This window comes from Mixophyes fleayi, chromosome 4 (assembly GCF_038048845.1).
Source record: "Mixophyes fleayi isolate aMixFle1 chromosome 4, aMixFle1.hap1, whole genome shotgun sequence".
In the NCBI taxonomy this organism is placed as follows: domain Eukaryota; kingdom Metazoa; phylum Chordata; class Amphibia; order Anura; family Limnodynastidae; genus Mixophyes; species Mixophyes fleayi.
The window spans coordinates 319,678,201-319,694,669 of record NC_134405.1 but is presented as its reverse complement, the minus strand read 5'-3'; the positions used below and the strand labels follow the sequence as shown (position 1 = coordinate 319,694,669).

General features: G+C 41.1%; 1 protein-coding gene across 2 annotated transcripts in view; it reads left to right on the top strand.

Moving 5' to 3' along the window:
- The window catches only part of BLTP3B (bridge-like lipid transfer protein family member 3B), an 80,675-nt gene that overhangs the window by 8,045 nt on the left and 56,161 nt on the right, over positions 1–16,469 (top strand). For both annotated transcript variants that reach the window (XM_075210176.1, XM_075210177.1), the window contains exon 2: positions 13,040–13,202. In XM_075210176.1, coding sequence (XP_075066277.1) covers positions 13,040–13,202 — 163 coding nt within the window. The remainder of the gene's footprint in view (positions 1–13,039; positions 13,203–16,469) is intronic.

Genomic DNA, 16,469 nt, shown 5'->3' with positions numbered 1-16,469 from the left:
ACTAGTTCTGCTGTTATAAATAAGTGCTGCAGCGTGAAATTGAACTTTGGAGTTATGTCAGATTTATTGCATTGTAGGGTGTGAGCTGGTATCTGCTTTGTGACGTTATAAATAAAAGTTACTGCGTCAGAACAGTGATAAAAGATAACTTATTTGTACTTTTGTATAATGCTGTCAACATACTTATTACCCCTGTGTAAAGCCAGTGGATATATCTTCACCGTTATTTTTTCTTCTTTGTACCACATAGATGTGCTCAGGAAAATGAGTGAAGTTCAGGTACCTTAGTGCCTGGAAGTGACATCACAAACATCACCGTGAATTGAACACCCCCCTACCCCCCCCCCCCCCCCCCCCCACTATGACTTTTATAATAATAGGAAACACTTGTTTGAGTGAAGCATTGCAATAAAATGTCAAATTGCAGCCCGGTATTTATTGTGTATAATGTATGGTCACATGCTTGTAAAAGTCTCTCTGCTGCCTATTTTATGCCGTGAAGATTTAGCATAGGATTGTTGTATCAATTGGGCAAACTAAGCACAACTTCAGTATAGAAATGTGTTGTTTTTTTTTGTTGTTGTTGGTTTCATTTGATAACATAAATGTATCCTACCAGCGAGTAAAAGAAAAAATAAGTTTTATAACGCACCCTCAGAACTAGGCCACCCACAGGGCCAGATCTGTATGTGGCGTTTTCTAACCACTCTTTACAAGTAAACTCTTCCACTCCCTTTATTTAGGTAATACGTCCTCCTTATAGTGAGGTGCCCATATGTGTGCCCCATATTTCAAATGTGGTACAGAACTAACTATTGACTAGTTGTGTTCACCGTGACTGCTTTCTGTGCAGTAGTATTCCTAAATTCTTTTTCCTAATTGTGTTCCATTTAATTTCTAAGTAGCAGAATTATTACCACAGGCTAGGTGCATATCTACATTTTTCTAAATTAACTTTTATCTTCCAGTTTCTTTCTCTGTTTCCCATTTTGTCCAAATCCTTCTGTAGTAATTTTCCATCCTTATCTGTGTTAATAGCCTAATAACCTTACATAGTCTCATGTTATCAGCAAATATGGTCAACATAATTTCTAGGCCACCAACAAGGTCATTAATAAAAGGATTGAATAACACAGGGCCCAATACGTGTCTGTGTGGTACACTAATAACTAGCCCAGTCTGAATATAGCTACCTCCTATCAGTCAGTTTTCTTTCCATGTGTATTGTTTTCCCCCTAGAACTCTCATCTCATGTACTAGACTAATATCGAACACTTTTGCAAAATCCGAATATATCACATCAGAATCCCTTTAAATATTTTGCCCACGGATGATGTCACAGGTCTGTAATTTGCAGGTTCCAATTGCATCCCCATTTTGCTATCCAGTAACCTTGTAGCATTAACCCAGTTGTGAGGGAGTACATTTAATAGAACAGGTTTTAATAATAATGTAATTTCAATAAAGTTTATAATAGATGGCTTATACCAATCCCCAATCAGTATCTCACTGGTGTCTATTTTCCCCCATATATCGACCCACAAGGACTCTACATTGTCAAAATCTTCCCAGATATTCTCCTGCTGGAAACATTTTAAATATATTTTTTTATGGATATACAAACGCCACCCCATGTGCTATCTGTCCAAAACATATTCTATCCTTCCAAATGTACTGCCTGGTCATGACTGTCATCCAGCCAAATCGCCTTTTTTGCAAACTGTCCTTACTGTGGAGCCGAAATCGGCCCAGATTTCCAAAATTTCCATACTCTCTGCCCTATGCCAACTTCTCGGCCACTTATTTACCAGACGAAGCTCCCGCTGTCTTTCAAGGGTAGCTCATGGCACAGGTGGTATTTCAGAATATATTATCTTGGAAGTTTTTGCCTTAAGTTTATAGCTAAATCCCCTGAAGTAGTTTCTGAGGACTCTAACTGTGTCCTTGGTACCAATATGTATCACAACTGCTGGACTCTCCGCAAACCCCTTATAAACAATTTATCAACCTGACCCATAAAATGCCCAATCTGATCTCTTGGGAGACGACAAACTATTCTGTATTTAAAGTCCAGCTAACATGTCCCACTGTTTGTCTGCCTCTACAGTCCTATTTTACTGGAGCAGCCATTGTCGTGGTTACTAGTGGAAGTATCTTGCTGCAGCATTACTACTCCTGAACAGACATGCCCAATATCAGCCCGTTTGGTTTACTGTGATCTGTCAGATTAGGACTAATCGCTCTTTCTTCTACCCCTACTTCTAAATGGGACCCAGCTTCTTACCTCAGGATCCTGCTGTCCCGCCGTCTCTTGCCCCCGCTGTCCCGCCGTCTCTTGCCCCCGCTGTCCCGCCGTCTCTTGCCCCCGCTGTCCCGCCGTCTCTACGCCCTTGAGTTATCCTCTCACTGTGCTGGCCTTGCAAACAGGACCAGCTCAGTGAGAAGCAGAACTCCTCTCAGTGTTGTCATTGAGCCTCCATGATACCAGCTGCTCATTTCGGTCCAGAATCTGGGCTTCCAGACGAGCTCACATCTTTCACAGCAGTATTCACACTTCAGTGGTTTTTCCAGAAGTGCAGACATGGCAATAGATATTCACCAGGTGACATTACCAGTCATGGGACACATACTGACAGCAATTTATTTACGCTATATAGTGATACCTAAGCTAAAATTGAACGATCAGAGTATTCGCTAACTAGAACTAATGAATGCAATGTTTTAATGCAGTATTCTAGAATACCGATAGACTACATACAAGTACAAACTAATATGTAAAAGTGGGTTAAAAAAATTGCAACTATTTATAGAAGCTTACCACAAAGTAGAAAAAAGTTATGCAAGATATTCCTTCCTTTCCTTGTGTTGCACTATGTTCTTGCATTAAAAAAAATTACCTTTTTGTTAAACTTTGCACTTATTACAGCACATGCACTCAGACGGGTGCTATGAAAGTAAAAGCCTCAATTTGTTTTGCAGCAACTGAAATTATTGAAAGGTTATTATCCCCTTTTTCTGTATCTCTACCAGCCAAAGTTAATCACCTCAATCACTTACAAGATGACATTGCACAGATGCTCCCAAACTGTTGTCCTTGCCTTAGATATGTACTGTACAGAACAGAGGCACTTATAACATACTTGTCTACTTTGCGAGATCCGGGAGGACACCCTGACATTTGGAAGTAGACAAATGTGACTTAGTCATTGCATCAGGTTTCCTCCTCTTGCCGCCAGGTGAATATCCGACAGCTCTTACATGGTAAAAGTTCTGCGTGGGTCAGCGCTTTCCTTTGGTTGTGCTTTTCAAAGTCTAAATTTCAAAACCTTTTCAGTGATGTGAGTAAGGGTTGTGTAACCTGCGTAACGCTTGTTATTTGAGGTTAAATAAATAAAAAAATAAAAAAAAGGGGTTTACACAGACATAATAAATCACTACTTTTGTTTAGAAATTAATAGCTTCCAGGTGGATTGCTCATCTGCGGTACCCTACCCTGTGTTGTCCTTACAGTAATGTCGTTCTACCAGACAGACGGCTTTCAGCTGACAGGTCTTCCGGCTGTATAACTGCTGAGGGTGGTACAGCACCCGCCTGAGCTGCCAAGAATGATGATGCTTCTCTCAAGGACATAACCAGAAGGGAAAATATGCTGGAGGCAGAAATATCTTCACAAAATAATCTTGGAGCTTGGAAGAGATTTAATTATCGTGTGTGATATGTACATGCTAAGAAATAGTATTTTTTGTTGTTGTTTTGTTTTGGGGTGTCTTCTATGTGTGCACAGTGTAAGCTTTTTTGTAAAAGATATTCTCAACCACTTAAACAAATACAACATTCTTTATCAAGGCATCTGTAGTTTTGTTTTTTTGTTTTTTTTTATAATTTTAGGACCTCATTCATACATGCAGCTGTGTCTATATTTAAGGATACGTGGCCAACAGGTCCTTTGGCTAACCACACAGTGTTTTCAACCCCCCCATCCCCTCCCTCCCCTTACACACAGCGTTTTCAACCCCCCTCTTACACACAGCGTTTTCAACCCCCCCTCTTACACACAGCGTTTTCAACCCCCCCTCTTACACACAGCGTTTTCAACCCCCCCTCTTACACACAGCGTTTTCAACCCCCCCTCTTACACACAGCGTTTTCAACCCCCCCTCTTACACACAGCGTTTTCAACCCCCCCCCTCTTACACACAGCGTTTTCAACCCCCCCCCCTCTTACACACAGCGTTTTCAACCCCCCCCTCTTACACACAGCGTTTTCAACCCCCCCCCCCTCTTACACACAGCGTTTTCAACCCCCCCCCCTCTTACACACAGCGTTTTCAATTCCACCTCTTACACACAGTGTTTTCAATTCCCCCTCTTACACACAGTGTTTTCAATTCCCCCTCTTACACACAGTGTAAGAGGCTCATCCTCCTAGCCAGAGCCTCAGCCTCAACTGATAACCATACAGTAGGTGGAAGTACAACTTTGAGGAGTATATTTACTACTTCTGGTTTGAAAAAGTGGAGATGTTGACTATAGCAACCAATCAGATTCTAGATGCCATTTTTTAGAATGTGCTAAATAAATGATAACTAGATAACTGATTGGTTGCTATAGGCAACATCTCCACTTTTTCAAACCCACAGTTTAGTAAATATACCACCTAAGAGTACCCGTCCAGCTATAAATATTCAAAATGGCGCACTCATTGGGGGAGGGGGGTCCTCATAACTGAATTTTCTTTTCTCTTTTTTGTCAAACCCTTTCCTATCACTGACAGTATATTGCTGCTGTAATGGATGTTGCCTTAGTGTCTACCAACAAATAAACCTTTATATTTTTGGTAGTGTCTTAATGTTTTCATTGGTTTTTCCTTTTTTGGTTCAAGCTGCAATATTACAATTGCACTCAATGCCTTCACCTAATGAAGGCGTGCAGTGACTCCCACGGTACCTAGTGACATCAATGAGCCACCGAGTTCCTCATACCTCATTTATGTCACTTGTTCCTAGAGACCTGATAAGTATTCTCATGAATATTATTCAGTCTACACAATAATTGTAGATGAAGGGTACACTTTAAGATTTGATAGTGCCTTTATTATGGAAATCCACAAAAAAAAGCAGATTATTTCTGCAGTGTAGCACATATTCCAACCCATTGTTCAATAGTTTTTGCACAACAAATAAAAAAATGTTTTAAAATGGGGGTCCAGTTGGACAGATTTAATCAGGAAATGATCAGTTCTCGAGCAACAGATATGGATGGTACAGTTTGTGACTCCTCGTTTAATGAAGTTCCTTCCAGAGGAGAAGGGTCCCAAACACTGTATAGTGCCAACGTCCCCTCTGATCCATCCAATGAGTGGACCCCAACTTTCCTCCATTGTCCTCAGTCACCCCCCCCCCCACCTATACCCACAGTCACCCCCCCCTCCATACCTATACCCACAGTCACCCCCCCTCCACACCTATACCCACAGTCACCCCCTTTTGTAATATCCAGCCGAGTTCTTCCATTCAAACCATTTATTGTGCAAAGCAATTTGAAGACTATATGGAGACCGGTTATATAAATACTAAATTATGTGGTATTCCTAAGCTATTCAAACAGCCTGTGATGCAGTATTTCACAAACCGCAATGGTCGGACGTCACCCAGATAAGTTCTTTTTGCACCTATTTGTAAGTTCCCCGTCCATTATAGCTTTTACATTTGAAATCTATTTTAGGAATTTGCTGCCATTGCTCAGCCATGGATTGCATCCACTCACATTATGAATACCAATAGATCAGTAATCAACCTGCATATAAAGGAGAGTAGTTTGGAGAATGCATCTGTTTTTCAATGTAGTCCCATATTTTCAATTTGGAAAGAGGAAATAAAGGAAAATTAGTCTTATTTTGCTAGTTTATTAGTTAAAGGGGGATGTCCGCCCCACACGCAGTTCGGGGTTTGTCTGGTTGTGAAGAGGTTAATGCACCAATATCCATTTAAATTCTCTACATGGCGTCTTACGAAGCCTGACTCGCGCAGCGTTTTTATGTGTCCCTGTTGGACTTCGGCTGCCTGGCTCGGTATTGCAGAGGAAGTGTTTTTAATGAATTCAGCCAGTTTGCAGTTGACACAGCAAGGCCCGCGTGTAGACAAAGTGAAGACTGGAGGGGAAATTGCTGCCTCGTTTCTTATTTTGAATAATCACTTTTCTGTCGTTTGATGTTCAGCGTAACGTTAAATAGTGTTATTTTCCAGTCCATTCTATTATTCAATTTATAATTGATTTGATTATATATATTGTGTGTGTGTGTGTGTGTGTGTGTGTTCGTTCTCAACATTTTCCCATAGATGCAGCACGGTGGCTTAGTGGTTAGCACTTCTGTCTTACAGCACTGGGGTCATGAGTTCAATTCCCAACCATGGCCTTATCTGTGTGGAGTTTGTATGTTCTCCCGTGTTTGTGTGGGTTTCCTCCGGGTGCTCCGGTTTCCTCCCACACTCCAAAAACATACTGGTAGGTGAATTGGCTACTAACAAATTGACCCTAGTCTGTCTCTGTGTGTGTGTATATTAGGAAATTTAGACTGTAAGCTCCAATGGGGCAGGGACTGATGTGAGTGAGTTCTTTGTGCAGCGCTGTGGAATCGGTGGCGCTATATAAATAAATGGAGATGATAGATGGTAATAGCAACAGTGACACCATTGTAAACATTAAATGCATTCCTCTCCAAAGAACGCATCAACATTTTGAAGGCTGCGTCTCCTAAAAACTGACTGATTATACACCTCTTGATGATGGCCTAAATTTGACTTACCCTGGAACATAATGTGTTAAGCATTTAGCATCTAATAATAGTAGCTATAAACCATCACTGACATGAAGTTTATTAATAATTAATTTCCTGCTACATGACATCTGTTTCTCCGACATTGTTATAGAAGTGTTCTCTCTCTATTGGATATAATTATAGGTTATTACCCATGTATTACTGTGATAAATATAGCCACGTTCCTCCTATCCAATTGATGACCGGTGCCAACTTTTAAAAATGTGATTTCGGAGGGTTGAGCTTCTCTTTCTTGCATCACTTTTGCAGAAACCGGAGTTTGGAATTAATTCGAAAAATGGAACATTACTGTTTCCAGATGAAGACCAACAGCTTGCTTTAGAGGGGTAGGCAGCATAATCCACAGCTGTTTGGGGAACCTATGTCTGTCTGGGAACATGCAGGAGAGGAGAGTATAAGGGTGTACGGACTCCTGTGGATGGAGGGAACGGTCCCAGCTGTGCTTTCCTTGTCACCCTCTCCTCTATATTTCCTTCTTCTTTTCCTGGTTCTTCCAGTGTCGTTCCCAGCCACCCTGTATATACGCACAACATCCAGATTCCCCCAAAAACTTGGGACTTACACCTAACTACTACCTGACTACCCTCTTGGAATATCCAAGATCTCATAGGGCAGCAAGGTGCACAGTGGTTGACATTGCTGCCTCTGTGCAGCATTGTGTAATATAATGGTGCTGTAGAAATAAATGATAATTGAATACATCTGTCATAACATAGTGCAGATTATCCACATAATATTTATATTTGTTGCTTTACTGACTGCAATAAAAGCTAGCCCTTCTATATATGTATGTGTACACATGTCCAGGTAGTGCTTACCTGTATCCAGATTTGCTAGGTAAACAGTGATCGTGATAAGAAAATGTAATTATAACAAGGAACACAGTGACCTGGTAACAAATGAGGAACTCAACATGGATATATATATATATATATATATAATAAAAATAGCTTGAATGTTAGTAGAATGGGAAGTGAAAGGTGCAAAAAATGTTTACTTGAAGGCTGTAAACTGGAACATTGATTTACAGCAGTTTACACATTTCAGTGTAGTGTGAATTGATCAGTCCTGGTAACTAACACTATGTTAAAGGCAAATTCAAAAATAATTTTGCCTCCATATCATCATCAGCTATTTATATAGCGCCACTAATTCCGCAGCGCTGTACAGAGAACTCACATCAGTCCCTGCCCCATCGGAGCTTACAGTCTAAATTCCCTAACACACACATACACACTGACACACAGACTAGGATCAGTTTTGATTGCAGCCAATTAACCTACAAGTATGTTTTTGGAGTGTGGGAGGAAACCGGAGCACCCGGAGGAAACCCATGCAAACATTGGGAAGAACGTACAAACTCCACACAGATAAGGCCATGGTCTGGAATCGAACTCATGACCCCAGCGCTGTGATGCAGAAGTGCTAACCACTAAGCCACCGTGCTGCCCATAGAAATGGGTTCTTCTCTAGGACCCCTTCATCTGTGCCACGGTGAACCCCCCCCCCCCCCCCCATGAAATTGGGTCTTTACGAAAGATGACTCCATGATTAAAAGATGTCCTGTCGCATCATTTTACTGCATGAGTCTGTTGAACGGATGATGATGTAAATTCCGCTTGGTAACTATTGTTGTTGGGACCTTATTAAGTCGGTGGGCTGAAGTGCATAGTTATGTCATGAAAGGCAGGACCAGCATTACCCTCTGCTATGTTCTGCCGGGATATCTGGTCTTTGCAGAAGTCCAAATGCACCGGGGGCTGCAAATTAATATTTAAATCCATTTTATGTAAGCTGTATTATCCTTTAGACATCTCTTCTGTATAAATGTTGATGGCACCGCAAAATTTCTGTACAATGAACGGCATCAGGTGTAAGCAGTGAGAGACTCCTTCCCTATAACCTGCTCTTACTCTCTAGGGAAGCACAAACCAGATACACATATTCATTCTGTTATTGCACATGTAAACACTTTGCACTCCTGCGATGTCACAAGATGTAATCAAAGCAAAGACCAGACCGCTTAGTGCTGCTTACAGCAGACATCTGATGTGGTTGATATTATTTTGTGCATTGGGGAGCTGGGGCATGGAGGGTAGATTCATACATAGGTATTCAGTACAGGTGTACTTACTAATGTAACCTGAGGATGTAGCATGGAGGGGAGAGGGACAAATAGGACTTTACACCATTGCACATTACTTACATGAGTGATCCCTTTGTGTGCATGTATCGTAATATTCATGCAAGATGCATAAAATCTCATTCAGTCTGTAAATATCTGACACGCAGACTGAGCGTGTGATAAGTTACAGTGACCCAACTCCTCTCTTACCTGGCAGAGAACTCTGATTTCCGTGTTGGCTGATATGAGAGGTGGAATAGGAGGGAGAGAACAGATGTATCCGGACCTAGTTCTGTGCTTCGGTCACTTGGTTGTTCCTGCTTCCATTTACCCATTGCAAAAGATCAATAAGTATTTGTTTGTATTGTGTAATATTATGTCCTCAAGAGACATGAATGTATTTAATCTTATATTTGCGAGCAATGATGTCCCTTTTGTCACACGGTTCATTGGGAAGTGATACGTATCATAGGCAAACCGAGGGGGGGGGGGTCCTAGTGCCTGGAAACCCCCCTCCAAGCCTGGGGCACTGTATAATTGAGGTGGCTGGACCCTGCTCCAGCCTTCACACGGCTCTGCTTGAAAAGGGAGAGCTGCGTGCACCTAACAGTAGTGCACACAGCATTGCCCATGTATATTATGGTGATAGGAAGAGTTGGAGAGCAGCCAAACACTGTCTAAGATTATAGCTACGGCCCCATGTATGCTGGTCATGCCCACTGGCGGCGTGGTGTGGAAACCCCCCTCTACAAATCCTACGTTTGCCCCTGCGTATATCTGGTAAAACTACCTGGACTCTAGAATCACCTATTGGTTGTTGTCTGTGTGGCCCACAGGACAGCCTGCACCAGCCGCTAATTTGCATGATGCTTTAGTACAAGCTGCAGGTGAGGGTGCTGTGATCGGTGGTCTGGTAAACGACACAAGACAGGTGTCTGGATACAGTTTTCTTATGCTGTCTATCCAACAGGGCTGTGTTGGATTCTGGAATAACATAATAATAATCCCTCTACCATGAACTACATGCCTATATGGAAGCTAGAAAAGTATTTAGTAAGAGTTGCTGGGAGGCATGTACAAGCCAATAAATTAGTCATGGAAGTCTGACAAGTAAATGTTCTTAATGGTCTATAGAATTCTTTTCAAAATCCTCTAATTAAGATGACTATATGATGAACCAGTTTCACTATCTAATTATAGTAGCTTTTCCATCTATTTTTTATTGAGATTTGCCGCCTCCCATTTAAGAACTCTTTTTTTATGTTACGAAATGGCACAAATAATATCTGACACTCTGAACGATTCAATTAGCCGTGACGATCCGTAGTAACATCACATGTTCTGCTTAGATCAGGGGTGTCCAACCTTTTAGCTTCCCTGGGCCACATTGGAAGACGACGAGTTGGTTTGGGCCGCACATAAGATACACTAACAATAACGATAGCTGATCATCCAAAAAACCATAGAAAACATAGTTAATATATATATATATATATATATATATATATATATATATATATATATATATATATATATATATATATATATGTTATCACTTTTTTTTCAAATCCCCCTATACTTACCTTTCAATTACCCTGTTCAAAAAATCCTCTCTAGTTATACTATAATCACTTTTTGTATTGTTTCGATGCAATATGAATAAAGTGCATTTAAGCCAGGCATTGTATATCTGGGTGCCCTGACCAGGCCTGCGGTACCTGACATATACACCACTGTGACCCCAAATTGTGACCTGTTTTGCTAATTACACCACTGTTATTTAAGGGATAACAACTTATAATGGGCCAAAGAGAATAATATATAATGCCCCATCAGTATTACAAGTAGAAGTATGTAGCAGGGAGATAAGGTCCATGATGCTCCAGGACCAGGTGACTTTTATTCACTGGTCAGCGTCCCTTGAAATAAAAAAAAATCCCCCTTAACTTACCTTTTAATCGGCTTGTTCTCCTGTCCTCTTCTCCTCTTTTCTCCAATTCTGTGCTGCTGATTGTTCTTCTCGCGCGGGTGACTCCTCTGTGCTGCGCTCCGCAATGGATGTTGGGCGTGGTGACATCATGCCCGACATTCACTGTGCGTGCACCAGTGAAAGAGAAGGGAGGGAGCTGGAGTACCAGTTGACGTGACCGCAAGGTAAGTATTTTCTTTTCGTTTTTTTTTCCAGGATTTTTTTTTTCCATTAACAGTGCTGCCCCCTTGCCACAACCAAAACTCCTTCTGGGCCACATTTACAGGCATGCTGGGCGCAGGTTGGACAACCCTGGCTTAGATAATGAAGTATGCTCATGTTATCTTTGCACCTCCTAGGGATGCAACCGAAATTGGGCGATGTTATTACCATAATTGCCTTTTTTTTTTTTTTTTTTTGTGCTATGGAACCTCACGTCTAATTTAATCGGCCCCTATAGTTTTACCGTTGGCTTCACCACCTGCCCAGGGCCCTTGGGTCCCAGCTCTGGCGGGTGAACAGGGCCGTGTGATGCTCGGTAGGTGGGCTTAAGGGCCTGTGAGCAGGAGGACCAATAAGAAACAGACATTGCGGCTTCTCATTGGTCCTCCTGCTCGCACTTCTCCTTCTACAGCCACTATAAAGTGTGGGACACAAGGATTACTGCAAACATGCTGTGCCCTGCAGCTGCACACACTGGGGATTTCTTCATATACCCTAATTACTGGGGCCAATCCTAGGTTTTATTGAGGTGCCCCTATACATTGTTGTCCCAGGAAATGTCCCTGTTTTTTCATTATTGACCAATAACATGCCTATTTTTCTGCATGGTTGATGCAGTTCTTGTCCTCTATACTTATTATTTGGTTTTTAGAAGTTGACATTTATTGAAAGGAGTATTTCAAATGCAAAAGTTGTCACATTTGGTAACCATGGCATGCTGGGGCTTGTAGTCCTCCAAGGTCCATCCAGTCTGTAATGCACGTAACCTGCGTGGGTGCTTTATTTCAGCAAAGTGTCCCAAGAAAATATTAGCAAGTATGCATGTAGTGTTATGTTTACTGTAGAATCTGTTGTTTGCTTCAGTGTTTCTTTGAATACATTAAAAATCATTCACCTTTTATTAAATCATTAAATGGGCACCTTTAACCATTTGCGTCCCTTGCTGTGCTCACAGTTCCAATGGGCAATTCCAGGGTTGGTGCTAAGGATTGAAGAGAAATCTATAGTTTAATATTTAACCTGATATGAAATCGTCGTTTTAAACATTCACAAATTTATATGTAAAAAATATTTAATGTGACATTTATGAGGTGGGGGAAGAAATATTAATTTGCTCTTGTAACTTCCTGTTTTAATAGATAGTTTAGTAAAGGACACTGTAGTAAGGCCCTCCTAGCTGGTAAAGCTCAGTACTTACACTTAACTAACACACTTAACAACGTATTTAAATTCTGTGGTGAGAATGAAACCAACCAATGAAATCATCATCAGTTATTTATATAGCGCCACTAATTCCGCAGCGCTGTACAGAGAACTCATTCACATCAGTCCCTGCCCCATTGGGGCTTACAGTCTAAATTCCCTAACACACACACACACAGACAGAGACTAAGGTCAATTTTGATAGCAGCCAATTAACCTACCAGTATGTTTTTGGAGTGTGGGAGGAAACCGGAGCACCTGGAGGAAACCCAAGCAAACACGGGGAGAACATACAAACTCAACACAGATAAGGCCATGGTTGGGAATTGAACTCATGACCCCAGCGCTGTGAGGCAGAAGTGCTAACCAGTAGGCCACTTTGACTTTGATATATAGATATCCAAGTCATTTGAAGCAATCTGAAGGTGATACAGACCTTTAAGGATTATTCATACATTTCTGCTCTTTTGCGCGTTTCACATGTTAATATATACATTGAAAGTAAATTAAGAGGAGGTCCGGTAGGAGTCAATGCTGCCCTTCTGTCCGTTACGGTCTAAAATTTTAGCGCCACATTCCTTTCCCCAGCGCATAGATATTACATACAGTGTTTTACCTTTTATATTTTGTGATGGATTTTGTGATGGACTATATATAACATGGGGATTTATACTGTTTCTAGGTTCACCAAGAATCTGTCCCCCGACAAGATCAACCTCAGCACCCTTAAAGGAGAAGGTCAGCTGACCAATTTGGAGCTGGATGAAGACGTTCTACAGAACATGCTGGATTTACCCACCTGGCTGGCCATCAACAAAGTCTTCTGCAACAAAGCTGCTATTCGGGTTAGTAGCTAAAGCATTATTCATTTCAGACTGTTGGTGTTGTTGGTACTTTAGAATGTCCTGTTGTCACGTAAGAACCTTGAGAGTAAAGTGAATTATTCAGTATTAGCTGGCCTTATTATTCCAGCTTTGTTAAAGTGTACCCTTACCAATGTACATGAGATTGCAGCCTGTCATTGCTCTGAGAACATGAATACTGCTCATTATGTGCTTCAGTGGTTCCTACCATGTTTATGAATAATGGTTCAACTTCTAAAATGACTGCTTCCACTGTGGACTGGCGATGGCCTACATTATGCACTTTAAACAGGAAAGTGTGTTGAAGTATCCACCTCCCTCTCCAGTCCCCATTATGAGCAGCCAAAGAAACATCCAAAATCACTTGCAAAGTGGCTAGAAAGTTGTTGAGTAGAGACAAAAAGCTCAAACAGTAAAGCATATCATGGTCATTTTTATCCTCTAAAGCCTTGATTGAATTCACTGACCATAATACTTGAGTAAAAATCAGTCTGTATTGACGATTTCTGTTACCAAAGAAACTGTACACATATCACACAAATGTATGACTTGTTAGACTTCTGTATACTATCTTTATTGTCCTTGCCAATTTTGCAGTGTGTACTACAGCTATGAAATGAGCTCTTGGCTTAAAGCTCTTTATCGAAAATTATAAAGTCACAATATCCATATTTGTGTACCAGGTTTGAATGGGAGAGACTTATTTGCATATTGTCCTTAGCTGTTATATTAACAATTTTTATTTTGGCTTAAAAATCTCACTACTCTTCTTATGAGGCAGTTCATTATAAATAGTTTATTTGAGGTATATTGTTTAGTTTGGTTCCACAGGCAGGGAGAATACAATATTAATGTCCAATCTTGGCAGAAGCAGATTGTTTTAGCGACGGTTGAAACTGTAGGCTGGGCTACTCTTGCTGAGTGACTTGTGTTTGTTTATGTTGGGAAATATGAATGTTTTAGTATGATCAGACACAGAGCATAATAAACAATGAATATATATAATGTGTTAGGACACAGATGAGTACTGCCCAGAACCAGTGGTAGGCCTAATTCATTGATCATTTCTTTGTTATGGTGTTATGTATTGGGATGAGTGTTGTATAGAATGACGCGTTTGCATTGTTAGATTTCCAATTTGTATTTAGATTTTTTTTTTTTTTAAACTGGGAACATTACATGCTGTATTTTAGACTGTAAGCTCCAATGGGGCAGGGACTGATGTGAATGAGTTCTCTGTACAGCGCTGCGGAATTAGTAGCGCTATATAAATAGCTAATGATGATGATGATGCTGTAGCCATTACTTTTGTACTACAGAAGTTACAGCAATATTATCTATATGGACCGAGGTCTATGCGTCCAAATTCCCACATTCCCTTGATGAATGGTTTTTAAACAACTAAAAAATATGTAGTAATCCATAACAACATTTGCTAGCTTGCAGTGACCACCGGCTTTCAGGTATTCAGACTATAACTTAAATAGTCCTTCACATTTCAGGAGCGTAGTTGCTTAAAATCCTCCACAGGACATTTTGCCAATGAGCAGATGCATATAAGTACACGCGATTCTGTCTAGCTGTGCACTCTAATCTTCATCATGGCATTCTAACTACACTTAATTAGAATGTAATTTTTTCCCCATTCTAAATACATGTTAAATAATAAGCCCCCTACAATAAGAACATATATGATGAATTGCAACTAATGTACATTAAGAGTGTCCCTATATTGCTCAGCTGGACAAGTTTGAAAAATGGAGATCTTTACAGGGATACATCGTTAAAGGAATTAGTCTTGGGTGGAAGAATATGAAATATAGGACAAAATGTATTCCCACTCGCTCCGTGTCCCACGCTGCTCCCTGTCCACTTCCCGGCCGGCCTGTTTGACCAGTGGGTGTGGACGGCCCTTTCCTGTGACCTTCCTATTTAGGGAGGGAGATTATTTAAAATCTCTTGCCATTTATATTGACAGAAAATCTAGAACTCTCTCTCTGTGCAAAAAAATAATTGAATTAAAAAAGTATCATAAATGGAAGTGAAACCCAAAAAAATGAACCATTGTGGTAAAATGTACTTTCTAAATGCACGGTGGCTAAGTGGTTAGCACTTCTGCCTTACAGCACTGGGGTCATGAGTTCAATTCCCAACCATGGCCTTATCTGTGTGGAGTTTGTATGTTCTCCCCGTGTTTGTGTGGGTTTCCTCCAGGTGCTCCGGTTTCCTCCCACACTCCAAAAAAAACATACTGGTAGGTTAATTGGCTGCTAACAAATTGACCCTAGCCTCTCTGTCTGTGTGTGTGTCTGTGTGTGTTAGGGAGTTTAGACTGTAAGCCCCAATGGGGCAGGGACTGATGTGAGTGAGTTCTCTGTACAGCGCTGCGGAATTAGTGGCGCTATATAAATAAATGATGATGATCTCTAGCGAGTAAATGGGTAATTTTCCCCTAATTTCAGAAGTGTCAAAAACCTCTTCCACTGAATGCAGTGTGACTTACAACACGTTAGCACGCTCCTTTCAGCACAGAGATATAAATGGACTAAATTACTAAACTAAATCCCCATCCTCTCTATGCTTTTGGTACCACTATGATCCAAAGGTGTTGTCCATTTTTGGACAAAATTTCCAAAATATAACCTGCCCTCACCAATGTAGGAAACGAGGAGGTTCTCCCACCCCTGTTGGCTGTAGCCAGATGCAGTTTGCAGCGCTGGGTAACTCAGTCTGTCCAGTCCTCTTCAGTAGAGGGCTTACGTTATATTAACGTTAACCTGTCGCCTACACACGTGGAAGCAGCCATTTTATGGGCTGAATTAATACTTTGTGACAGTACAGCCTTACAGTCCGCTGGGTACCAGTACCTTGTGCATTATGTCAGGTCTCGTGAATGAGTCAGGTGATGCCGTATTAGTGATGCCATTGGTCTAGCGAATTGATAAGCTGCAAACTGGTTCAGCTCACAAAAAATGGCTGCCACCACTGTATACAGACAGAGGAAAAATGTGCTAAAGTTCAGTATCGTTCTCTGGTGAGCCTCTAGCTGCAGACTTATCTATGTAGCAGGGGCCAACAACATTAGGAAAGAGAAGTCCTAATGATTCAGTCAGTTCTCTGCAGTATAGCCCAAGGGTTTTATTAGTCGCCTTTATCTTGGTATTAGCCGGCCTGGTTATAACTCACAGATGGAGAACTAATAGCTTACCAGGCGTCATGTCCCTGTGTTCGAGTAGCGTGGTCCTCTTG